Source organism: Rhamphochromis sp. 'chilingali', assembly GCF_963969265.1.
Source record: "Rhamphochromis sp. 'chilingali' genome assembly, chromosome: 8".
Classification (NCBI taxonomy): domain Eukaryota; kingdom Metazoa; phylum Chordata; class Actinopteri; order Cichliformes; family Cichlidae; genus Rhamphochromis; species Rhamphochromis sp. 'chilingali'.
This window is the reverse complement of record NC_137935.1, coordinates 6,775,206-6,801,597: the sequence shown is the minus strand read 5'-3', so window position 1 is coordinate 6,801,597 and position 26,392 is coordinate 6,775,206. Positions and strand designations below refer to the sequence as shown.

At 40.6% G+C, this 26,392-nt stretch overlaps 2 protein-coding genes across 4 annotated transcripts; both read right to left on the bottom strand.

Annotated features, from left to right (window-relative positions):
* Positions 1–4,732: 4,732 nt before the first annotated feature.
* Positions 4,733–10,275, bottom strand: LOC308401203 (uncharacterized protein). Its single transcript, XM_080889333.1, has 9 exons — positions 10,086–10,275; positions 9,297–9,549; positions 9,160–9,221; positions 8,879–9,017; positions 8,264–8,382; positions 7,999–8,179; positions 7,768–7,851; positions 7,588–7,683; positions 4,733–7,510 (listed from the first exon to the last, which is right to left on the bottom strand). The coding sequence occupies exons 1-9, from the start codon at positions 10,232–10,234 to the stop codon at positions 7,166–7,168; spliced, it is 1,428 nt and encodes a 475-aa protein (XP_080745459.1). The 5' UTR covers positions 10,235–10,275; the 3' UTR covers positions 4,733–7,165.
* Positions 10,276–14,341: 4,066 nt separating this feature from the next.
* prdm10 (PR domain containing 10) lies at positions 14,342–25,928 on the bottom strand. 3 transcript variants are annotated; one of them, XM_080888867.1, is made up of 23 exons: positions 25,718–25,928; positions 24,462–24,595; positions 24,017–24,178; positions 23,417–23,476; positions 23,222–23,326; positions 22,612–22,786; positions 22,200–22,441; positions 21,800–22,000; positions 21,576–21,648; positions 21,304–21,421; positions 21,086–21,206; positions 20,515–20,784; positions 19,828–20,172; positions 18,403–18,558; positions 18,127–18,306; positions 17,939–18,049; positions 17,164–17,364; positions 16,941–17,075; positions 16,654–16,824; positions 16,060–16,197; positions 15,700–15,874; positions 15,512–15,609; positions 14,342–15,246 (listed from the first exon to the last, which is right to left on the bottom strand). In XM_080888867.1, the coding sequence occupies exons 2-23, from the start codon at positions 24,531–24,533 to the stop codon at positions 15,058–15,060; spliced, it is 3,498 nt and encodes a 1,165-aa protein (XP_080744993.1). In that variant the 5' UTR covers positions 24,534–24,595; positions 25,718–25,928; the 3' UTR covers positions 14,342–15,057. The 3 variants fall into 3 exon arrangements, with proteins under 3 accessions (XP_080744993.1, XP_080744995.1, XP_080744994.1); XM_080888869.1 differs by lacking the exon at positions 25,718–25,928 and adding an exon at positions 25,447–25,468; XM_080888868.1 differs by lacking the exon at positions 25,718–25,928 and adding an exon at positions 24,817–25,255.
* Between the last annotated feature and the right edge of the window lie 464 nt (positions 25,929–26,392).

Below are 26,392 nucleotides of genomic sequence, written 5' to 3'. Positions count from 1 at the left end.
ACCATAGTGGGATTTAGGCATCATTAATGGTTTTATTCGGATGTGATTTTAAAGGCTCCTCAGTGGGAACAGACTAGCTATCAGCCATTTAAACCTCATGGCAACAAAATCAGGTGTGCTTAATAATAACAGTGATTGGGGATTTCACCAAGAAAAGGGTCAAGTGCCAAAAAATAAGCAAAGTGGGATGAGAAGCACTAACAGTAGCTGTGGTGGACAGTTTCTTTTAACACTTTGTTTGCTTCACTTCATTAAAAAGAAGTTATTTTCTTCTCTGTTATGACTTCGGTCTTCTCTGTGGCATGGGCTAAACTAAAGGATTAAGAAGAGCACAAACACAAGCAAGTCCAGCCCACAGTCCAGCTGTTCCACATATTTTTTACCCTGCTATAACATGGAGACGACGCTCTCTTAAGATCTGCATACAGACTTTGCACAGGGCCGACGCACAGCCATGCCCACCTCTTTTTTAGCTTCCTGTAGTTTCTGTGCACTGTCATCATCATTTATGCCTGCGCTTTACTGTGTTGGGCTCTTAAAGAACAGCAGATTTTTCTTTTAAAATGTATTTTGAAAAATAATGGGAATGGGAGGAAAGGCCTCTGGATGATATTGTTGTCTATTTATGTTCTGACACATGCCATCAACTCAGACACATCACACATGAGCACCGGATTAAATATAGGCCTGCAGTGTTTCTGGCATGTTTGATCATGTTTGACCTGCTGACACTGAAACACCACCTTACATTCACACTTTAAATTTGAGCTGCCAGTGACGGCGCAACTCACAGTTCTCGTCTTGCCGCTGTTGTGATTTTCATTCCCACAGCTGCACAGAAACAAACACCAGCCTCCAGTTTTCTTTTACCCACATCCCTCTTTCTTCTCTCCCTCCAACTTTTTCTTCCATTCACCTCCCCCTTGTACACTAAGCCAAATACTCCGCATCCACCCACCCCATAGGCTGCCTCTCTCCACTGCAGCTGCCAAGAATAAGACCGGCTGATGTGGGGGCCCCATGGGGGAGGCCCAGCGCTGGTGAAATAGTGCTTCTCCAGCCTGAGCTGAATTCAGCCACTTGGCTCTGTTTATTTAATATTCAGTCAGCTGTGGGGAGTGGGGTTAGCCACAGCTTATAAAACTCAGTCAGCATGACCAAGATATAACCCCCTCCCCATCATTATTCAACAACTACACATGCACGCATGCACATACTTACACATAACACACGCATGAGCACACACCCTGTACCGTTACACTTTCTCCTACAGGTTATATCATCCAAGGTATGACTACACCAATGAAGTCTCTCTTAGTTTTATGCATGAAGCAGCTTTAATGCAATAATAATACAAATGATACCTTTTAATTTTATAGTGCTCTTTAAAATAAAGTTGAGAGGCAAATTTAATCAGAGAAACAGCTCAAGATTTTGTGAGTCATCACAGCAATCACCTTTAGTTTAAATTTCATCTAAAAGTTCTCCGTGTCCAATGTGATGAGTAGAAACAAGGAGGGCAAAAGTTACATGCAAGCTTTTCATTTTGTCCTTATGTAAACTATAATAACTTTCCTTCCTACACATCAAAGGTGAACTCAAGCATGTAATGAGCTTAACTTTTTGAGTGGTATTAAGACGATTTAAACAAAGCAGGAAACAAGAGAGAACGGCTCATGCACTCCAAAAAGTGAGTTCAGACGATCGTGAAGCGATCGAATGTGGATTTGAGCATGAGAGAGGCGGGGGGTGGGACCTTCATAATTCTCACAGCAGTCAATATTCACCCTACCCTGCTGGGGGCAATACCAGCATGCTTCATCTATGCATCGACTGGAAGGCTCCATGGCAACTCCCGGGGTCAGGGGTCACACAGAAAGGTTGCTTTTATCCGCTAATGAGGTCGGTACCTGGGGCTCCACGTCTCCCCGCTTCTGTCTCTCTGCCTCTCCTCTGTGTAGTGAAAGGCGGGGGGTTCGGCAGTTATGAATGCCTACCAAGTGACACCAATGCCATCTTCACTCATCTTCGTCCTGACCTCTGAGGCGTGCACTTTGAGCCTGGTATGGGGCAGGAGGGGCTACTTGTATTAGGTACTGCCCCATAGGGAAGATAACAAACGGCTCCAAAATTGCTGTCCCCCAGTCTGGCTCCTCATTGTGAAATAAGTGTTCACATGCAAATTGACAATCGCCCCACAAGCCCTGTGGACGGTCCTGCCCCGTACCTTCACTTTAGTTTGATTGATTGCCTTTACACCAACATGGTTTGTGTAGGTAGGTGCTTAGTGTTAAAGTGCCCCGTGATTGATGTTATGTTGTTTTGTGTCTTACACACTAATCGGCTGTGGCGAAAGAGTAGTACCGAAAAGTCAAACAAACCATACGGTTAACATTTGTCTTTTTAATGATTTACTGAAAGCACCGAGTCGACATGTTGTCTGACTTATAAACTGCTTAAAACAAAGAAGTGTTGAATGAGACACGAAGCTTCCTATTGGACAAGCTGCTAATGCCCCAGGAAAACACACTTCCACTACCTTCACTATATCACACAAGGCTCATTGGCCCATGTGCCCCTTCAATGGGGCAAACAGGCACCCTCACAGCCTCTGTCCCTCTTCCACACCCCCTTACTCTCACACACACGCCCCCTGTCATGTTCACAGGACTGAGAAAGGAGTCCATTAACTCTGATTTAGTGGCAGTGTCATGCGGTACCCTTTTGTAAGGTGGTGACATTCGGTGAATAGGAATCAGAATTCCCCACCACCACCACCACCCCTCCCTTCCTCCAACTTTTCTCCTCCTGGCTCCATGCGCAGGGTATGCGGAGGAGTTTGTGTGGCTCTGGTGGGAGTGTGAGGGGTTCAGCGTTGCAACTTTCGGGGGGTGGGGACATGGATTGAGAGGGTTTTGCTGCCACATGTCTCTGAGTGGCGGCCTCTTTGTGCCTGGGCCAGCCTGTTTGTTTAGCCTTTCCTCGGAGAGCTGCCTCACACATTGGTGCCTCGTACGGATGAAAAAAGAGACAGGTTCAAACTTTGAGAGGAAAGGAGTTGTTGTGTTGCGTTTGTTTTAAATAAACCCAGCTTCTAATATTCCTGTCAGTTATGGCACACCATGGACGTCTTTTAGCTGTACCACCTAAAAGACGCCCATCAAATAAGACACTGAGAAAGGAAGTCTTATAAAAAAAAGAAAATCCAGAAAATCCAGAAAATAGGACTTAACTTATCTTGTAAAAATCAAAGTTAAAGAACAAAATACTGTCTACATTATAATATAGAGTTATTCGTTAAACATAGGAGCTCGTGATAACTGACAAAAAAGCAAAAGAAAAGAAAATCTGGACATCAGAACTGCATCATCTGGCCTCATAACCTTTCCAAAGAAATGTTATTTCTTGGGGAGGATTGTTGAGAAATCAAACCATCAGTTTCTTTGGCAACAGAGATAAAACAAAATGATTAAAGACAGGTGATGTAGTGCATGCTGGAAGTTTTTTCAGTGTCATTAAAAAAAAAAAAAAGATTTATTATGTAATATTTAATGCTGCAGACAGCAACATCTGGAATAATCCTATAACTTTGTGAGATTTTTACCTCACAAATAACCCTTGGTCAGATCTTTTCTTTCAAATGCAGAAAACCTTTTTTGTTTTAAATTTTTCACGCAACTAAAACCTTACAGTCATACTTATTCAGATGATGCTCAAGTGGTATAAGTACATGCAATTTAATGTGAAATAATGAAAACGTTATTGAAAGGCCTCACATCTGTTACTAACTGGTATCAAAAGCTGGTGGTGTGCACTGCCCCCGTAAAGTCCCTTCCCTTTCTGACTCTCCGCTCCCTGCAGCCAGTGGTGTCATCCGTGTCAGCACTGCAGGTGAGCTACATTTAAAAAAAAACAAGAGGCCAGAGAGGTCAGCCTTCATTATTCTACCCTGCTCGCTTGGGAAAACAAAATAAGAAAATATTTACACAAACAGGAAGCTGTGCATTTCCTAATGATTGGAAACATGTTGAGCGTGACGTTTGTTCCCTCCCTCCCGGCTATTGGTGCCGCCCTCTCACTCAGCACGCACATATACACCCCTTCATGCACATATATAGGCTACAAGTCCACTGAACTGGATGGTATGTAGTATGAGAACAGGCTGGCATTATACTGGCACGAAAGATTTGAGAAAGATTTTAGGAGTTAAGCTTTCTTTGACATTAAACTCCGGATGGTGGAATGTTTCAACCCAAACTAAGAGCCCATTAATGCTGTTGAGTTTAGGCTTCCCTCCAGCCATGTTAGATCAGCCATAATAAGTTGTGAGTTTATGGACCTTTGCTCCCCAAATGTCTACCATGTTGCTAATTGCGTACATCTGTGGCTCTTGTTTTGATGTTTTGTCACAATGTGCAGCTGTCCATTCTATTTCCAACAAACTCTGATTAAAAGTGGCACGGCCCTCCTGTTATCTGTGTTCAGCCCTAATAAGAGCCATGCAACAGCTTTTGTGTTTTAGAACAAACTCTGAAATTCAATTTAGAAGCTCATTTTTTAGTCAAAATAAGAAAGAAAAATACGCCTCAAACCACCAATGATTCATTTTATTGACTGTAACATACCTAAGAGTTATTTGCCAAGATTATTGTTTGTTCATAGTTGCCATAACTAAACAGTACTTGAAAAGGAAACACATCTTTTTGAAATTGCCTAGTATCTTGTATATATAAAATATTTAATTTGCTGATGTCACAGATGCGTCAAATTAGAGAAATCAAAATACACAGAATATATGGACTATAATTCTGATTTCCAGCTTCATATTTTTATTCTTGGACATTATTAAAGTAGCTTTGATAGAGTCACAGTTAAAATAATCCTTATTTCTTATTTATACTCTGCCATGGTGCAGCTCCACAGCCTGTACACTCTCTAAAACAAGGCCACGATCACTTCAGGCCTACTTCTTATGGCCGTATCAGGGATACTTTTATTCATTATTGAGTCCTAAAACCTGAAAGCAACTGTTTCTGTCCAGTTTCTAACATAGAACCTATCTAAAAAGAATGAAATGATATACCGGATTTAAAAATGTTTATGATGTCAAGTCAGATTAAAAATTAAAATTTAATCTAATCACATACTAAGATGATTGATGCATTCATGTGTTCAAAAAAAAATGACTTAAGAACTGCTTGTTTGCACACACGTTATGTATGATATGTTACAGAGTGATGTCACGGCTGCACTCTTCAGATGTAGGTCTACATAAATTACCAAGGATGTCACTGCCGTTATTATAAAAGCTTAACAAGACCCCAACCAGACACACCCGCACACACACAACCATTTTAAATCTTAATGGAAACTTAATGTGGATTTTAAACAGTTTAATTAACTGTGATCTTAAGAAAGTTTCTTGACAAGGTCTTGAGTTTGTTGATATCAGATAGCAGTTGCTTATACTACGGCATGGTGTCATCAGCGGGGGGATCAGCACAAATGCGTGCTATGTGTACGCCAGTGAAACCTGATCTTGAGTAATTGTCAGGATAAGGCGAGGGATTGACCTCTGCCATGAACCATATTTTCTGAAACAACACATACTTGAGCTGGCTTTGAAATAGCCTCTGCTACAGGACCAGAGTAGCCTCTGAGGAAGCCAGCCATCAACTTTTTAGTGTAACTAAACAAAGCCTGTGGTAATTTCATTCGCTCACTATTGCATTTTCAGCAAGCAGATATCTGATGCCATCTGCTCTCCCAGATGCCATCCCTCTGATGGCCTTGGCATCACACGGCAGCAATGTGAGGTATGAGTTTATCTGGACACAGCCAGGATGTGCCCCACTATTTTGTATTGAAGCTCTGTTTCTCACCCTTTTAATTTATTTATTAAATCACCTAATAAAACATCTTTTGACTGTTGGACCTCAAAGCAGATGTGGTCATTGTTATTGTAACCAAGCATCCAAGACAGTTATGTTCTGTGTTTCCATTACTGATTAGTGGAAAATGTTACATACAAACTCATGAGGCATGTCATAAAGATTTATTTTTTAAATTCAAACTCTTGTGTCTTTGAAGTCCAAACAACCAGACACGCATCTCTCCTTCCACAGGCTTTACATCTCTCTACAACGAAGTTCACACACACACTGTGTTTGTATCTTGGTATTGTGACAGCTCAAATCCTGCAGTGTTCAGTTCACATTCCTTTCATCCCAAATCCCCCAGGGGTCGGCCCCACCACTCCCAATCACAGTGTGAGAAAATCAGACAGATGCATGATCTGGCAGATGGTAGGAAAGTCCATGGTCAAAATGACATCTATGTCACACATGCTGTACAGAGTCCATGCAACAGGCGCTTAACTGCGGCCATGAATGAACAGGTTTCTATCACAAGGCCTGCACGTTTCAGCCTGAAACGTTAGGAATCTGGCTGAGAAAACCATCGCCTTTGGTGTAGCGTTGCAGAGTGACTGAATTTGGATCAAAGATCTTTTAAAAATGGTCTAGAGGGCCGCTCAGTTTTTAGTAACAAAAATACTTGCCATATTGGCCTCCTCTCCCATAGGTTTTTTTTTTTTAACCGGAAACCTTCAATAAAAATATACTTCTTAAATTCAAAGAGATGTACAGGATAAGACTTCAATACAACTTTCAAAATCACATTTCAAGCACAAAGAGAACAGCTGGTGACCTTATCCAGTGAATTAAAATAACAGAAAACACCTGAAATATTGGCCCAAATTCAAATTTTCAAAACTATTTTTGACTGACTTAAGTTTGTTTGAATAAATGCACCCAATACTTTTATTTTGTTGACAGCAGGGAAATGGTTCACACTGGGCTCAGTCAACCTGAGATCAGTGTACATGTCCACATCGTACCTGTTTATTCTCGAAGTAACTGATGAAAGTGTGCCCCCTAGTGTTTGAAATGTGCTTTACAGTGAAAATCTGTTCTTGCCTGCTCTTAAATCCAAGAGGTAGAAAAGATAAAGCAGCTAAGTTAAAGTACACATACAAGTCAAAGCAATGCAATGACAAAGAGCAATAAATAATAAAATTTTAGGCAACCAGCAAATGATCAACATTTGAATATTCCTTCCCTAGCTCACTACCACATCATCTGCGTTTAAATACGTTTTTAACAAATCATTTCTTCCTTCCAGATATGCGCAGACGTCGTCCGATTGTGGAAGAGAAATGTAGCGCCGACCTCTTGCGCAGTGAGAAAGTATTGTCTGTTTTTGTGGCTGTACCTGTATCCACCGAGGAAGCAGACGTGGAGGAAGAGGTGGAGTTACGGTGCTCCACAGACACTTTACTGTGGGCATGATAAGAAGTCTGTGGCGGTACCGAGTATAAATGTGGCCCGCCAGCATGAGTGAGGGGCCCGGCATGTTTTTCCTGATTTTGTTTTCCGAGTCCCTCCAGGTGGGCCTGGAAGGTAGAGATCTGTTGTTCCAGAGAGGTGAAATTCTCCTGCACCTTGTCAAACTGAACGAAGAGACATGTTTTTATTCCTGGTGCGTTTTTAAACCTTGTTAAAGCTGTTTGTCTCAAGTTTAGTGTACCTGCTCAATATTAGACTGAAGCAAGAGCTCTGGCCAAACTGACTCACTGCTGCTGTTCACGCTGTTGCTCATGTGGGTGTGACTCCAGGTTAACTCCTGTGGAACAGGGCATTAGATTTCTGAGTGAATACAACAATAACAGAAATAACATATTCTTTTTGTCTTTCTTGAGGAGTTTACCTGCAGTAGTTGTGTGCTGCCCTTCAAATGAACCTGACAAGACTGAAGTTTGTTCCTGTAGTCACCCAAGACCGACAACAAATTCTACGGCAAACACACAATATCATGAACAACACTCAAAGGCAAGGGAAACAGCAATGTTAACAACAGCTGTTAAAATAAAAACTTCAAAGTGAAAATAAAAAAGTAAACTATACTACAGTTTGCTAACTGGTTTCCACATGTCTTTACCTGTGTGTCTCTCTGAGCAGAGGCCAGATCTCTGTGGCCTTGGGTCTCCTGTTTGAAGAGTGTGACCCCAGTATGCAGCTCCTCCAGCTGAGCCCAGAGGTCGTCTAAGCCCTGCAGCATGTTCTTCACACTGGCCTCAAAGTCCCCCTGCACCTGGACAAGAGTGCGCAGGGACACTCTCCTGTCAGACAGAAAAAGAGTGTCTCATAAATGCAACTAAACTATGGCTCCATGGAAGCAGATGGTTGGTACACTAGCAGCTCACCTCTGCTGCAGGTAGGTGTGGAGGAGTTTCAGTTTCTCTGTCACTACAGAGCTTTGGTCCACCTCATCCAGTCCCACCTCTGATCCCACATCAGTCACCTCCAGTGTGTGAGACACTGACTAACATGAAACAGAGAGGATTCACAGGCTGATTTTTAGTATTATGGGTTTGTTTTGTCAAGAACGATAGACAGGGGAGGCAGAAAGAGACAGAACATTAAATTCTTTTCTCATTCCACTCTACTTAATTCAGAGCAGGACTGACAGGAGCTCAGTGATGGCATGTGTTGCCTGCGGTTAGAATATCTATGTATTCCTGAGTAGAGGGTCTGATCTATATTACGAACAAAGACTTTACATTGCTCTAAATGCATAACGCAACTGAAAACACAGGAGATGAAAAGTATGGCTCGAGGCAAGTGTGTGTGTGTGTGTGTGTGTGTGTGTGTGTGTGTGTGTGTGTGTGTGTGTGTGTGTGTGTGTGTGTGTGTGTGTGTGTGTGTGTGTGTGTGTGTGAGAGAGAGAGAGAGAGAGAGAGAGAGAGAGAGAGAGAGAGAGTCATCAGGGTGGGGTGGGGTGAGGTGCATTTTTTTTCCTTAAGTTGGTTTTGTTTTACCTCCAGTCTGGAGAGAAGAGCCTGAATGTGGGGCACATTGGGGTCTGGCAGAGGTTCCTGCAGCACACACAGCAGCAGGCTGTCAGCCAGGGCAAGAATCAGATTAATATTCACACCTGGGTTTCTTGCCTGGTACATCCTGAAGAAAAGAGCAAAAAATTGTACACTACATGCAACACAATTTTTGGGTAATTTATTAGAAAACTGTTGCCAAAAAAAAAAAAAAAAAAACATTCATACCAACTGAAGACGATATAAGTGTGACAATAATAAAGCCTCACCGTAAACACTGGTCATTCCTGATTTCAGTCACAATCTCCTGTTCAGTCCCTGGAGGCTCTCCCTGGAATTGAGAAAAAGTCAGTGAATAAATATCACAAAAATAAAAACACAAACAAGTCCATGAGGCTGTGCCCACCTGGCTCTGTCCTGGCTGCAGGCAGCACTTCAGGGCATGGATGCAACCTCCCAGAGAAATCAACAGAAGGCACACAAAGAGTAGCCTCCAGCACACATCCACTATCAGTACAGAAGGGTGCGGCAGTGCCTCCACTTGGCAGACTGACCAAACTACAAAAACTGGAGTAAAGCCATACCAGGCTCCCAACGTGCCCACAATCTGGGACCACGGTGTGTGCTGGGACTGAGCAACAACTTGTGTTTGAGCTGAACTGTAGGTAAAGCAAACAAAACCAAGACAGTGTGAGATCAAGGTTACCTAATAATTAAAAACACTATTAAATGGTTGCTAAATGGGAAGGACAAGGGAAAGTTCTTTCAGGCCAGCACAAATTTTACGCAGACAAAAATTCCCTTTAATAAACATTAAAGTTTGATCATCGCTTGCCGCATAATGACTGGAATTTACAAAATCTTGTTTTTAAAACAGCACAAATAGTGATGGAACACTACAAATAATGGTATCCTTGAAATCCTCCAAATTCACAATAACAGACCAGCTGTATTTCCAGTTGTGTCAAAGAGGCTAACGCTTAAAATAGCAGTATACTAATTTATAATTACTTCAGATGTTTTGCCTTGTGTGTAATGGTAAGTTCTAAGACATGACCACCACAGAAGACTTTGGCTTTAAAACTTGCTGTAAAGCAATTACTACACTGACATATCCTTCCTTTAGCACCACACAATCAGTGTACTGAAGAACTCAAATCAAAGGCTAGTAGCTGAAAGATAGTGATCTTCCTACCTCTGCAGGTTTCGGCTCCTTTCTTCACGTTCTCCCTTCCCGACTTCCTTTACCCGCTCCATCCATTTACAGGCCCACACCCAGCTTACCCCGTCTGCCTTTCCTGAAACCCCTTGCTTTTTGAGGTAGCTGACTGTTAAACAAGGCATAGGAGCAACACAGACACAGTCATTCTGGCTAAAAATAACAGCAGGTTGTGTAGATGTACTTGTGTTGAGAAAGTGATTAACACGTGAACAAGCATGATAAACTGGTTTAACTGGAAGAATTGTTTTAGTTGGGTAGTGGCATTTTCCTTTCCTTGCATTCCATCCATCTGGAATGTGCTTAACATACCGATCACCATTGTACAAAGGACAAGCCCAGTTCCACCTATTTACTCCAGGAGCAGGCAACAAGCCCTCCAAATGTCACGACTTTCTGTATGAATCACAAACTCAATGACCAGTTCCAATCTGTGCAACAAACAATCCAAGTTATTTTTGCAAGATTGAGCTTTACAAATGAAACAGAGCACATTTTCAATAAGTAATCCCCATGTATAAATCAGATTAGTAAGCACTGTCTGTTTAAGTTGTGATAATCAATGAATATGAGTTTAAGTGTGTTTCTGCTCTCTTAGGTCATGCTGCCATCTAGCAGCTGTGACAGGAATAAACTTCAAACAAGATCAATTCAACCTGAAGAGGCACCAAAATAAGGCACCAATGGTTTCACGATTAGAGATTTTTAAGAAAAAATGAAAAAGATCAAACAAAATCAACTAACAAGTAATGATAGTATGGCAAGGGCCTGAGCCTTAAAAAATAGAAAGAACACTGACAGTTTTTGCTTTTTTCTGTCACAGATTATCTCAAATAATAATTAAAATTAGCAACCAAGCAATCACCAGTCTCCTGAAATTAGCTGTCAACTGATGTCGATCGTTTTAAGTTGATTTTAAGTGCCTGTACATGCATGTATACAAATCCTTTCAAAGTAATAGAATGAGATTATCACATTTGTTATGATTAAGATGAAGGGTTAGGATATTATTATTATTTTAGTATATTATGGTGTTATTTTCTTAATGAATCTCTTATTTTAACACCTAAAAACCTAATAGTCAGTTTGCAGAATTTAAAACAAAAGCAAAACCATCCCATCTCATCAATAGCATTAAATAATTCATTTGACAAGGCTGCTTTTATGGAGCATTCTGTATCTGTCTAAAAATGAGTCTAAATGAATCATTTTAATTATTAGTATTCTATAATACATGTCAGTTTAAAAATATAAAGTGAACAGATTTTTATTCTTAAAAAAAAACAAAATAAAACTTTTTAAAATAATCTTTCTATTCATCTTTATTAGTAACCAGGAAAACAGAGAGGGAGGAAAAAGTAAAAAATACTGAATCTACTGACTCGTGTCACAGCTCCCAGTAGTTTAAAAAGATTAAGGTCTTCCCAAAATGGATGTTTTTTTTCAACTTATTTCCTTGTACATATCTAACCATTGCTATCAAAAATAATTCTGATATTAATACAAAATTAATTTTGTATTAATATATGATATTAATATGATGTCTGATTTTTGATGTCTTAAAGTAAGTATGTTGCTGCCGTCATAGGCAACTCTCGCATTTCAGTTCATTTTATTAGATATTTAAGGTTGAAACAATTAGTAGTTGAAATATTAAGAAATAAGAAATAAATAGTAATTCATGTTTTGTTGATTAATTTATATGTTTAGATGTGTTATTTGTGCTAATTGTGCAATTAGGAACCTTTTCTATAGTTTCGTCTGTTGTTGCTAAGAGGGCTTTTTTTTGGCTGTCACACAGAAAGATAAATAAAAGAGTGCCTTCTTTGGACCTCCCCATGACGTAAAGATGAAAGTTTTATTCCCTTTGAGTGACTGAGTTACTTGTAACGCCGTTATTCCCATCACTGATAGCCACAAGGAGCAGTACCCTCCATGGAGAAGGAGACTAGAGGCCAAGATCAAGGTAGCACGGAGGGAAGTTAGACAACTATCAGAGTTGCAGAAAGGTGCAATGAAAAAGGTGCCTAAGAAGTACGGCAAGTTGGCCACACCTGAGGCCTTGGATACTACCAGGAAATAATTTAAGCCTTGGCCCAGCCCATAACCGTAATACTGAGTGGCAAGTGGATCTAAGTGTAGAGTGTATAAGATGTCTACTGAAGACATTACTTTTAGACCATGCATTTGATTAATGCCTTTTTATAACATCAAAAAATCTGTTTTGATTATATCACCTTTTTCAGCAGAGAGTCTTGTTCATACATCAGTTTGATCTCCTCCTCCAGCTGCAGCTCTTCCTCCAGCTCATTCAGCCCTGCTCCTTCACTCACTCCACTTGTTTTATGGTTTCAGTTAAAGAACACAGAGTGGGAGATGTCTCCTATTCTCTGTCCTAGCTGTTTAACTTCAAGTAGAGGAAAAGGTTTGACATATTTCATGAGCACTAAATGTTAGAGAAGCCTCTGAAAACAAACACGGTTACTTCCCAAGCAAAAACCTCTGCTTATGCGCACAGTCCCTAAATCGCAACAAATAAGACATAATAAGACAAGTGGCTGCAAAGTGACACCAGAGGCTAGGAGAAGAGCAAGCATAAAGTGACATGTTGTGTGTGCACACTTTCTCTTGGTACCACTCTTCATATGCCAGTGTGATAAAGTCCTGAATGCAGCCTGCATCTGTCCATCAAGTTCCATCTGAGCTTTAAATAAAATACACGCAGCTTTTCCTTGGATTTTCAGAGTTGTTCAGTTCATACAGGAACTTCAGCAGTCGGGGTTAACATGTTGCCGTTTTGCTCCTCCATCTCAACCATTGAGACTAGTCAGAATTTATTCTGAGGGAAAAAAAGAGAAACAAAAGGACATTTTAAAGTTGTTGTTTTTTGTTGCTATTGTTTACATTTAAGCTAAAAAAAAAAAAAAAAAGAATACAAATACAAAGGATTATAATACATGTAGAGTTGCATACACATAACAGCATTCTGTTGCAACATAAGCAGTTTATAATTAAAGTAACACACACACCTTGAAAAACTAAACAACCACAACATAAACTCACTTTGTTTTTGTAGAGAAGGTGATCAGGCTTTTTCTTCTGTTTTTACAGATTTTTTATTTTATTTTTATTTTTTTGACAGTGTGCGGGAAGGAAAATTGGATTTGGTAAGGGGGGGGGGGGGGGGTTTGGCTCGTTTGAGGGCCAGGATGTGTGGTAGCCGTTTTAATGTTGCCTTCTGTTAATGCTTTTCTTTCAGATTTTTTTTCCCCCATTTCAAGGTGGACCCTTGATTTTTACGGAGGGTGTTACAATCCTTGATTGGCTGGCATGGGATGATCGTCAGTTAATTCAGGTCACCTTTGACTTACTGGAAATAAAAGCTGGCCAAGATAAGTCTTCCGTCTATCTTCCATGCCACGTGACATCTATTTATTAGTGATCATTGTGTCTTGGTTATGTTAAGTTAAATAAATAATTTTATATTCAAGTGTCTTTTAAGTGTAAAACAAACACATAAAGCCTTTCCTACTCTCTGTTTTGCTGCTGTCTTTTGCAGACTGATCTCTGCATTTGCAAAAACAAATGCAAGTACTAATTGCTATATTGTAATGTATTGTTTTACTGAATGTAATATTGAACAATATTACATTGAACAATATTACAATGTAACCATCTCCTGGTGGCTGCTTTCACCAGTATAAGTCACAAAACTCTAATTGTCACAATCTAGTTTCTTGAAATGAAAGTGGGTTCACTGTACTGTGTGATGCTATCGTGTCAATGTGGCTCAAAATCTCTGAGGAATGTTTCTACCACCTTGTTAAATTTATCCCATAAAGAATTAAGGCAGATCTGAGTCAAAAGGGATCCAAAAATTGTGCCTAGTAACGTGTCTGCTGAATGTATATTTAACTGTGTTCTAATATGTGGTGTAAAAAGTCTTCATTGGATCATTTTTCAATAAGAAAGACACTACAAATAAAGGAGGTTCTCTGGGATTTCAGAGTCAGGAGTGATGGAGTAAAGCTCCTCATAGTTATAATACATGTCTGCAGTCTTGTTCAAGGTTTCCAGGTTATTTCCAGATTATTTAAAGTCTAACAGCAACTGTATCTCCAAGAACGTTGCATTATAAAACCAAACATCATTTAGGTATGAACTGTGTGTCAGTTACGACAATTACAACTGGCATCTAAAGTCAATAGAGTATCTTCAAAGAATGGAACAGTTTGTATTTACTTTACTAAACAGAGGTATGGTAACAAAGACAAATAATGTGAAATGACTCACTGGAAATTTCTGATTATCAAGTCAGTCCAGACTGTAAAAATAAAAACAACCACATAGCAAAAAGTAACAGAGTTCAACAGAGTAAAATCATACCAGACATGAGCAACAATATTCTAGGATAACAGATAACATGTAACAAATGTGTTAGGACCATGACCCATTTCTGACATTTTGGAATATTTATTCCATATTCTCTTTTTTTATTTATTTATTTTTTTTCTTACAAATACTTTAAGGAATGTGTGCAAAATTACAGATATGCAAAATGGGATATCAAATCTGTAGAAGCTTCCCATCACTTCAATAACTCAAGTATTGGCAGTTTCAATCCCAGTATCTTTTTTTAAAACATGTATTTAGGTTAGGGTTTTTTTTTATTTTTATAATCTGTCCAAAATAAAAGCATCACATTTTTTACTGTCGACTGACTTTATTTTTCTCATAAAGTTCTGGCAGCTTGCAACACAACATTTAACACTTTACAGACACATAAAACTGTGTTGATGCATTTCATCTCTGTATATACACACGTGACAGTGGCAGGATCACATGACAAGGTATTTGTTTATTCATGTGCGTACAAGCTGCTGTGGACAACATGCAGGATTAGTCCGTGAGTCTGCACTGGCTTTGCAAAGTAACATCACTGCACAGTTCAGGGCTTAGTGATGTGAACTTCACTGGTGCCACTACCATTTGTGGTTGTGGTGATGATGTACTGTGTGGTAGCTTGCTGATTCGTCGGCTGCTGCTCCAGTGGTTCGGTGTGTGTCTGGGTTGTGCTCTGAGGAAGAGTCTGTTTCGTCTCAAGCTCAGTCTGACCCTCAGAGATCACGTAGTGTGTCTGTTGGGATGATAACATTTCAAGTTATACAATAAATCTTTTTTCTTTTTCCTTTGACTAGGAAAAAGCAGGTTTCAAGTTTCCGCCTCCTATTTTTACCGCATATTTACGTAATCCAGCTTTTAACTGTAAATTTTGAAGCATCATCTACTGTTAAGCAACACTTTCAAGTATGGAGCACTGAATATAAAAACATATGCTCATTGTGTAGTACAAAGCCAAATTCAACTGTCATTTTCATCTAACAAATATCAAATTCACTCACCGTTTTCACCTGGTTGCTGCTGACTCCAGATACAGGAGTGCTAGCCTCAGCTATCACATACTGTGCATGAGGTAGTGTCATCATCTGGATTTCAGACGCTGGAAGAACAGGAATATATGATTTTGACTGGTAATCACAGAGCACAGAAGCATCAAAACATACGGCACGTGACTGGTTATGGTACTTACAGTAGCCTCGGTAGTTCCAGTTTCCCGGAATGTAAGCGTGCTGCACCGTCCCCTGCTGCTGGGGGCTGCTTGTCTGGAGGGTGTGGCTCTGGGCTAAAGTGACAGGAGTCAGTTGGGCAGGGCTCAACTCCTGACTAGTCTGCTGGGAGGTGGGGCTGAGGGGCTGACCAGTAACCTGAAAATCAGAAAAAGAGATTCGCGATTAACATTATGGTGCTTACAGGGTTTCGCTAATATGCAGAAAGAAACCTTATTACCCAAATACACTTAAGTTTCAAAACGACTGTTTTAAATGAGTCCTCAAATACAATAACTAATTACTCTAGCTTAAAATTATCCCCAGAGTCAGTGTGGGTTCACCTGGGTGGCACCTTGTCCAGAGCTTGAGGGCTCAGTAACCTGAATGTGTTGCACCTGGATTGGGTGCTGACTGTAACCATGAGGGTCGTGTAGCTGGTTCACATCTACTGTCGGGTGCTGGGAATGTGGGGAAGAAGCCTGGAAAACAGATAATATTACTTATACATAACTGATACATAGCAAACACTGTAACTATTTTGCTTGCATAGTTTCACACACAAAGACTGAAAGGTTCTTTAGAAGCAAAAACTACAACTAAAAGCAGCAATTTTCCAGAATTTTCACAGTAGCTGGTAGTTTTGCAGCTCTAATTACAAACTCAAAAACCACAAAGAAAGTAACAAAAGCTTCAAAATTGCTAGTTTGAACCCTTAAATTAACAAGGTCAACTTAATTAGATAATGAGAGAAAATTCTTCTTTTGATCAGGTAACCATATATAAGCTTCATTTCTGGAACTAGACATGAGTTTACACCAGCATGTTGGCAGTTTATGGAACACCTGCATTCTTTTAGGCAGCATCCTATCGAGATTATCAGCTTCCTAAGCATCTATGAACTTTTTAAATAATGTAGATTAGACTTTCATGCTTACCGGCGCTACCTGGACCACCTGAAGTTGAATGTGCTGTGGCTGGGACAAAGTACCTCCTGCCTGGGAGACAGGAATGTACTGGATCCTCTGGTAATCCCCCTGAGCTGTTCTATAGTCTGTGGTTAGTGTTTGAGAAAGTTCTGTCATAGCCTGGGTCAACAGATCTGTGGTCTGTGAAGAAAAGAAAATCCATACATTGAATATTATGAAATTTCCTATAGGCAAACTTTTCATTTATCCATGTTAAGGCAATATCCTCCTTATGTTTTTGTTTTTTCTTTTCTTACCACTACAGCCTCCGCTGTGGTACCATCTGTACTGATGACTGCAGGAGTGCTACTGATCACTGCTGTAGTCGGGATGGTGTTGGCTAGCTGAGCAAACTCTGGATGCTTTTTCCTGATATGTTGAACCATCTTAGTCTAAGAGAAAAAAAAAGCACACCTTATTGTGATTTCTACAAACAATCTCTATGGTAACAAATTTCTTCTTTGATAAAACTTCACTTGCCTTGCTGCTGTACTGTTTGGAGCAGTGTGGACAGCAGACTGGTGCAGTAGCAATGGTACCTGTCAGCTGTGTGTGTGTGCTCAACATAGGGTCTGGCTCACCAGGAGCAGCTGGGCGTAACTTACGGATGCTGGGAGGCAATTCTGCCCCTGGATGGTTTTTCAGTATGTGAGCTTTTCTCTTACTGGCACTCTTGTACACCTGCAGAGATCAGTTCATTTGATAGATTTAGGTCCCTTTGACACTAAATACAAACAAACTGGCACCAATTAATATCTGGCGCTTGACCAAGTGGGACTTGGTACACCTGGCATGTACTCATAGATAAAACAAAGGCAATAATGAGGTGTAGTTATTGGCGTTAGCTCCAGTTAAGAGTGATTAAAAATGACACAGAGGTGGACGCATGAAGTTATTTTAGTTGTTGTTTCCCATGGCAACGCCTATTAAGCGCCAAACAAACATATTTAGACATGTAACCGATGATATATTGGAAAACTAAGAACATAAAACACCTCTGCTGGTAGTGAAAGAAGAATTATCCAATAATTTGTTGTTTTTGGTTTAAAAACTCAATTTATATTAGACTGAAAGCTGATTACTTGCCATCAGAAACAAACTGATGTGACCTGCCCTCTGACAACCCAGACAGGATCCAGCCCCTCCACAACCACGATTTGATAAATGCATAGATGGACAACAGGCTATACTTTAAAATAAACAAATCAGTCCATCCCCAAGCTCCCTGTGGACAGAAAGGGGGGGATTAACAAACCTTGTCACAGTACTGGCAGAAGTAGTCCCTGTTGGGCTTGATAATTGGCAGCGTTAGCTCAGGCACGTCATCAATACGCATCTCTGGATGACGCTTGGACAAATGATTAACCTGTAACCAGAAGAATAAGAGTCACGACCACTGGAATTCAATATCAGGTTAAAATCTCTCCGTGAGTTGTAGCTCACCAGCATTCCTCTGCGTCTGAATCCCATCATGCACACTCTGCATTTGAACATGAAGCTCTCAAAGTCAGTGGTGGGGACCTTTAGTTTGAGGGTTTTGGAGCGGTGGATCCGGTCAGCCTTCTTGGCCTCTCTGTCAGGATTGTGCATCCGCTGCATGTGCTCCCGCAGCTTATCTTTTCTCTTATTATGACAAAAAAAAAATGTCAGATTAGAACACATAACTATAAACTAACCTTATCAAGTGTTATCTCTCAATGCTGTTCCTTTTAATCTTACCTTGAACTGTTTGCCACATGTTGAGCACAGGAAGTCCTTGCGGTCAGAGTGGCGCAACATGTGCAAACGCAGCTTGTCAGGTCGACAGAAGGCCTTGTCACAGTCTGGGCACTGGAAGTTCTTCTCTGAATGGAAGCAGCGGATGTGCTTCTTTACCTAAAGAAAGGCATAGTTTGTGGTCTGGAACTGAGTGTTGTTATGTCTGTAAAGACATCTGAAACCTCATAACAGCATTAAACGTTTTAGTCACAAAAACATCAATGTTCTTGGAAATGGGCCATCTTTAACCTTGACCTACTAATTGAAGAAAACATTCAGCTTTAAATCCACCTGTTTAGAGCTGCTTGTAAGGAGAATTAAAAAACAAAAAAACATGAGGCTATTTCAAATAGCTTTATAGACTAATATGGCTTAATTCATAAACCTTTTTTTTGTTTATTCTTTGCAAACCATAGACATGAAAGTAGGTCCGATCAACATGTTTAGTGACTATGCCCATGAAACCAAAAGCTGTACCTGATTTAAATTTGACTGCCCCCTTAAAGGTTTTCTCTTTCTGCAGCAACAACCTGCTCTGGATGCTCTACACTTGTATCAATACCTGAAGGTCTCGTTCTGACACCTTGTAATTTCACTCAGGACCTCAAACTCAAGTAAAGGAACAATAATGAAATTCTCTGTCAAACCGACCCGACCTTCCTGTCGAAGAAAATCACCAGTGATGAGGTCTGAGTGTGAAAGCACAGACAAAACCACAGATTTCACGCCTAAAATGGGCTCAGGTAACTGGAATGAAACTTATATAGCACCTTTCTACATAATTTGAGCACTCAAAACACTTGCCGTCTTTGTACGGACCGGCATTGTTCTCCTTCGTTTTGTACATGACTTTTTGGGGGGCAAAGAAAAAGCAAGAATTTATTGGAACCGGAGAAAGAACGTTTTGCGGTGCTGCAAATGCTTGCATTTGATGCGGTACTTTGATTGTTTTGCCACGAGTTCCCGGCATGCAATGCACGAAAGTCACGTGGTCTGTCAATCTCTATTCAGTCAAACATCCATACAGCACTTTTATCTTTTTAAATCTAGCATTCACACACATGCACACACCGTGGGAGCGAATATTTAGTGAAAATAACCTTCTTTCTCTACCTTGTCTTCAAAATAAAATTCTAGCAGGAGCAAGTCGTAGGAACTGTAGCCAAAGTTAAAAGCAGGTGGAGTCTGATTTTTTTTTTTCCATCTTACCTTGTATGACAAAAGACTTTTTTAAACAAGAACAGAAAAATATTTCAGGTACAAGGTCAGAGCTGTACAACTGTTGGTCAGCTAAAATGTCACATGTTAGCTAAGGTCATGTCCAACAAATTCTGTTAGCCCTGAAGGCTAGCTGTTAGCTCATTTAAAAATCACTGTTTCACTAACCTGGATGAAATCACTAAATGTCTTCTTGCACGTAGGACAAGCAAAGAAGCCATCCACAGCATGGACGCCTACATGGTCTTTGAGGAGGTCCAGCCTTTCAAAAGTTTCTGGGCACAGGAGACAAGAATAGGAGCGATTCTCTGTGTGTACCAGGAGATGATCATCCAGGGCCGAATCAGTCGTGAAGCTCTTGCTGCAAATGTGGCAGGAAAAGGTGTAGGCTTCCCGACCATGGACTCGCAGGTGCTGTTCCAGCTTGTCTTTGTCCCGGAAGGCCTTCCCACAGTTTGTGCATTTAAAAGGACGGAAACTCTTCCTGATAAAAAGGTGCTGCAGCGCTGCATTCTGCAAAAGAGAGAGACAGAGATCTACTAGCAGATACCTCAGCAATGTTTTCTGAAATCAGCTAAGACACACAAAGAGGCTGACAGATGCAGTGGAGTGTGTCAGAGGAGGGTATCTCCTGAGAAAAACATTAAACTATGGAAAATGACAAAAGGAATCCCTGAACCTTGTGTTTTTCAGTCATCCTCCAGGTTCCACCTACCTGCACATCCATCTGTGAGGGAAGCAGGCATTGAGGAAGAGAGACACACTGTTGTAAAGCAAGCATGGGCACTATGGCACCACATAAGCTAAATGAAAAGGTAAATGTTGCCTTTAAGCAGACAGAATCTCCAGTTTTACCCGTATTCTCTTGGCACGACGCATGTCTTGCGATGTGAGATGAGCATCTGATTGGACACTCTGTGCCGGATCCTCCTTTAATGGAATAGGCAGGTCTGTACTGGGGGGCGGCGCTACAGACTCTGGAACGGGTTCCCCAGCAGGAGGTATAAGCTGACTCTCTGTCTCTGTCCCGACCTCCCCTTCTGACTCTATCTCCACCACCTTGAGCCCATTCTGAGCTCCCTCTGCATGGTCTTCCACTGGTTTCTCTGTCAATTCGAGCATTTCCTAATAAAAAGATAAAGGGGATATTGTCATTTAGTCTTCCTACTCATCATTTCCCTATTTAGCATTTTTTGACTAATGTTATGATTTGATGAGTTAACATTTTAGTTCTTTTACTTTGCTCTAAGACAAAAGTACAAACGACTTTTCTCATCAAACAACTATTTTATGCATTAGGATTTCAAATGATTGCTTCATAATATCTTAATCTGTAACTTTCCAAAGAATCACTTTGTCTAAATTATCTCGAATCAGTGTTAAATCTTGACCTACTCCATTAATCAACACAGCATGCGCCACTTACTGTTGTCTTCTCTCCACCAGTATCTACTGGTGGATCCAAACGTATAAATTTAGGTGGGCGTCCAGGTCGTCTTCCTGTCCCGAACCTCTTCCTGCCTCTTCCTCGGCCCCGGCCTCTAGACCTGTGCGATTTGAACAACAGTGAAGACGTGATCGGGGCTGAATGCATTAAAAATAAAAAGAACAATTTGAGATAAGGTGATAAAAAAAAAGTTTTACCTGGTAACAGAGTTTAATTTGTCATCGTGCATATTGAGATGTTGCTGCAGTTGTTCAGAGCTCACAAAGCGACGGTTACACTCATAACAAGGCCAGTTCTTCTCTTGCTCCCGAAGCACTGTAGAAACAGGAGAAAGTGAGAAACAGAAGGAACCACGACAAAAACAATAACACATCACCTTTCTGATAGTTTAATACTTCAGATTAAAATAAGCAGGACAGAGGCATGGTGTTAATATTAAGAACAGTAAGGACGGAGTGCTGAGACAAACCTTTTCTCTCTTCTTCTGTAACATCATGAATTTTTTGATTTACAAACTCTGCATATGATGCTGCATACCAGACCTGCAATGGAAAATCTCATTAAAAAGACAGACTCCAGTGGTTTCTTTAGATATCCTTCATGTTTTTCACACTCTATTAGTTCTGGTTTGCGGCCTCTTAAAGCAGTTAAATCAAACTCAAATGAATGCATTCTGCTCTGAACAACACTGACCTTTAGCTCTTGCTTGGGTTGGATATTCTTGATAGTTGTGTAAAATATCTCTGAGCCGTACTGGTAGGCCACCAAGTTCTGCTCTAGGTGATTCTGAGCAGGTCTCACAAACATCATCCAGTTGCAACTGTCCTCATCAGAAAGGTCCAACCACATGTCATTAGACTTCTCTCCATCCTTCTCTGCATCCAGCAGACACACCTTAGTAAAAAAAAAGAAAGACAGATCACCAATCCAGTTTAAATCTCTGCTTAGGAGCTGTTTATATAGACATAAAAACTTTGTGGTATCCTGTATTTTCCCAGAATTCTCACTTACATTTTTTTCTTCCATAGAACAGTGCAAGAAAATACAATTAAATAAATATTGTAAATATCAGTGCTGTGCAGCAATTACTTACTTTCAAGTGAATGTAGTGGTCCTGCAACTCGCTCTGTGGAACCAGTGGCCCCTCCACAGGACCAAATTGTGTGCGCTTTGGGATGCGTCTCTTAGAAAACACTCCGCCCAGGAAGCGGTCAATGTACAGGACCAGAGGAAGACTGGCTCTTGCTTTGGACATCACCGGCCGGTTGGGGATGGGGTGGAGAGGACCGTGCTTCAGACAAACTGAGGGGTTTGCAATATTACACTCCTCGCACCCTGACAGAACACAATAAAAGAGCAAAGTCACCACCAATAGGTATAAAAAAATCTAACTGAAAACATTTTAGGGAAACTCACTTTCACTAAAATCTAAAAAGGCATTTTGGCAACCCGTATGAGGAAGCATAACCATAACATTGGACTTTTATTGACAACACTTAACTTACAGAGGTTGTGAGGGTTAAATGATTGAGGCTGATGCAGTTCCCAGTCGTCCATCTCAGAGTCTTCATCCTCATCTTCATCAGAATCGTCTGTTGAGTCTGTGGCCCCAAGAGGACTAGAAGGAGGGTCTGCGATGTCACCCATGGAGGTGAGAGAATTGGACACAGACAACTGCTCCTGTGGGAGGGGTGGAGGGGGGATTCCAAACAATGTAACAACATTCTTTGATCACGTAGTCATTTTAAAGTCAGGAAACATTTTTCTATATTCTTTTTGAGGGACTGATGCTGAAATGAAAATGTTAGCTAGTGAGATTTCTCAGGATGATTTTTGTTGCTAATCCATCATATGTCATTATTTATGCAGTGCAGTATGTCAGTAGAAAAAGAAAGACTGCATGCATCTGGTTACAGCAATAACTGGTAATGGAATTACAAAATAATGTTTCTGCTTGAATTTGTCAATTAGAAAGATGAAGCTCATCATTCATGAAACAGTTTGTGCTTGTGTTTCCCTACTTTGTACCTGAATGGATGTTAAAAACAAAAGCAGACAAAGGCTATTTACTTGTTTGAAAAGCTAAACAGCTCCACACAAACAATGCATCCTCACCTGGGAAACCGGCTCCAGGATAGCTTGTGGCGCATCTGCTACATTACTGAGAACATGCAGATTGGCTGCATTCATGTTCTGCCCGCCAGGCAGTAGCACTGTGACCTATAAACGACATTTAATTGGTTAAGGGTTCTCTAAAAACAATGTGGTGCAAAAGAGAGCAGGTAATTTGACAATAGCTGATAAACTCACCTGTTGAGTTGTACCGTCCTGCTGAATGTAAGCCACTTGTGGCTGATCAGCAAATACGGTCTGAAAGAACAATGAGGTGAGTATGTGGTACTTTGCAGTGAATAATGTTGTCAGCACATGACCTAAGTGAACAGGCCGCCATCCATCCACTGCCTGAAACCATCTGTTTTAGTTCCAGTTCCCCTCCTTTTATTTCAACCTTCTTTAACTTTAAACAGTTGGCTTGTTTGTCTGTTTTATCCATATTAGGAATATCTGTCCAAATTGACACCAGAGCCAAGACATGAAAAAAAAATACCTGATACCTGAACTTTTGGCTCATAGAGAATATTTGGACGACAACAACATTACTTGAAACTTTGGCTATATCGAATATGGCCAAAGTATAAGTATAATTATTATTTTTTGCAAACTGTCTTATATAAGTCATGAAGAATGGCTTTCATAAAACAGGAGCCTAGTTAACACATTGTGTCCTGTTTGTATTAAACACCAAACACTGCCTGCCTAACAGGGCATATCGTCCTACTTACACATGGCATGTTCATGCCTAAAATGTCAGATAAAAATATCTCTCCTCTGAATAAGATCCCATCTTACCTGAGTGCCATCTGCAGGGTGTATGTAGACCAGTGTGTGCTCTGCAGACTCTACCGAGGTATAGGAGTTTCCATCTGCTGTATAAACCACCTGCTGCTGTCCTCTGTCTGCCTGATCCCCACTGTACACTATTTGGGCCACAGTGCCACCTTCAAAATGCACCTGCAACATGTGTATACATAACACAAAAGCTTTGAACCATCTGCAGCAATATTACATCCGATTTGATGAGCAGGAAACATTTATTTAGATGGGTCACTCTTTTCCATAAAAGTAAATGGTGAATTGACGATTTAGCAGCCACCTGTGCCAGCTGACAGAAAGTGGGTGTGTGCAAAAGATCAATTGTTAACATGCTTAAATTATTATTATTACACATCTTGCATCTTTTCAGTTTGTATGACTCTGCTGTAGCTGTTCAGACAAATCAAATAAGACGGTGGACCTGTGTGCCGTTGCTTGAGTCACTGTTAACAGTCTGACTCCACACTGCTGAGGGTTCCTGCTTGGTCTCCATGGCAGCAAGGTGCCAGGCCTTTCACCACAACGATAACTTCCCTCCTTAGACAGCCACGGTGTCTGCAATCCACAGAGATAAGAGGATTTGTGTTATTTTAATTAAAATAACAAAACATAACGATAAATAGAATAGCTAATACGGAAGGGGAGACGCTCATGTCATTGGTAGTTTGACGTCTAAAATCATAGACTAGCATTCAGAATTACATTTTTTGCAGTTTTTTTTTCCTACAGAAATGTTAATATTGTTAAGTATATTTATGAATGGGTGTCTGTCACACCTTCATCGATGTCATATTATACTTGTCGTTGTATTAGTAGCTGTGAAGCTGCAACAATGGAGTACTGCAGTAGCCACTTTTGGGCTACATGGAAAAAGATATGAGCCCATAGGCCGTTTGAAGCTGAAATTTTGGCTCGCCAGACAGCGTTTCGCTCGGGTGACAGAGCATGCAAGCCAAAATAAAGGCAGCATGTTTCTTCGTGCACAGAAAGGACACACAAGACTCTCAGCGGGGGTACGAGGGAAAAGGCGGTTTGCCGGCAAGGCCTCCCGGAAAACTGTGTCTAAATACAACCGCACATCGGCACAAAAACCACGGTGAAAAATCATGTGTCGGTAAAGTCATTCAGAAATCTACTTGGTATAATCAATATTAGATTCAATTCCCCCCTATTTTAACCCCGCAGGTTCTCAGTCCCAACCGGACCATACCACAAAAACCAGTGCTGTAGAAACCCGGGCATATACTGCACTGCTACATTAGCATTACGCTCATATAGTCCCAATGTAAGGCCGCACTTTGAGACAAACATAACTTGTCAAGCTGAATGACATGGACCACATTTTACATTTTTTAGGAACATTGGTTTTGAAGCGCTAAGGGCCTGAATTATTTGGGTAGACCCACCCGTCCCCCATTTCTAGTTGAGTCCAGCCCTTCAAGTCTACTGTGAACAAGGAAGAACAGGCTCCATTTTGGGTGGGACTAACAACAACGGCTACATCTGAAGAGACCTACAGAAAAAAATACATTTTGTACCGATTTAGCTACGCTTAAACAATCCGCACATTTAATGTACAGTAACGGAGAGACTACGAAGCGATCGAGCTACAGAACGGGTCGTTAATCAGTCCCGGGTTTTCTTTAATTTTCTGGAAAACGTACAAGTTGTTCTTACCTCAGAATGGTAGCTGCAGAGATGGCCGCATTGCATATATTAACATAATCTGCCTGGTAACTCGCAAGCTCGTGGTTTCTGATTGGCAGTTAGTTACTTAAGAACAGGCGGGTGTGTTAGTTTAAGACGTTATTTTAACAAAATGTTTTTTGTATTCAGAGGACATATAAATTATTTTAAAATAAACACTGATGTTATAGTTGTAACTTCCTTTCGTTCTAGTTATAACATTTCAGTTTTAGCAGTTCATTTATAGCCAATCAAAAAATTATACCCTGTGGTCATCCAATTATATTTAATCACATCTACAGAGGCGATTCGCAACCTTTCAAAGTTGTGGTAACATTTTTACCACATCCATATGTGGAATATACAAATAAATCTCTTTATTTGTACATATAAATATTTTTTATGTCTATTAAAGAGTGGAGTTGTGACTTAAATACCACTGGAAGCACTACTGGTCGATTCCCTGTCGTGGACGCGTAGAAAGTAACGATCATCAAGTCAATTTAGCTGTAATACAGATTTATTTCCGGTACTTCCGGTTGTTACTGTTTTGGCCTGAAAAGGTCCGATGTCCACCTGCAACAGCGTATCTTTTCTATGTGCTAATTCTTAGTTTCACACAATTCTATTACTAATGTCTGAGTGTCTTTTGAAGCTGATTACCGG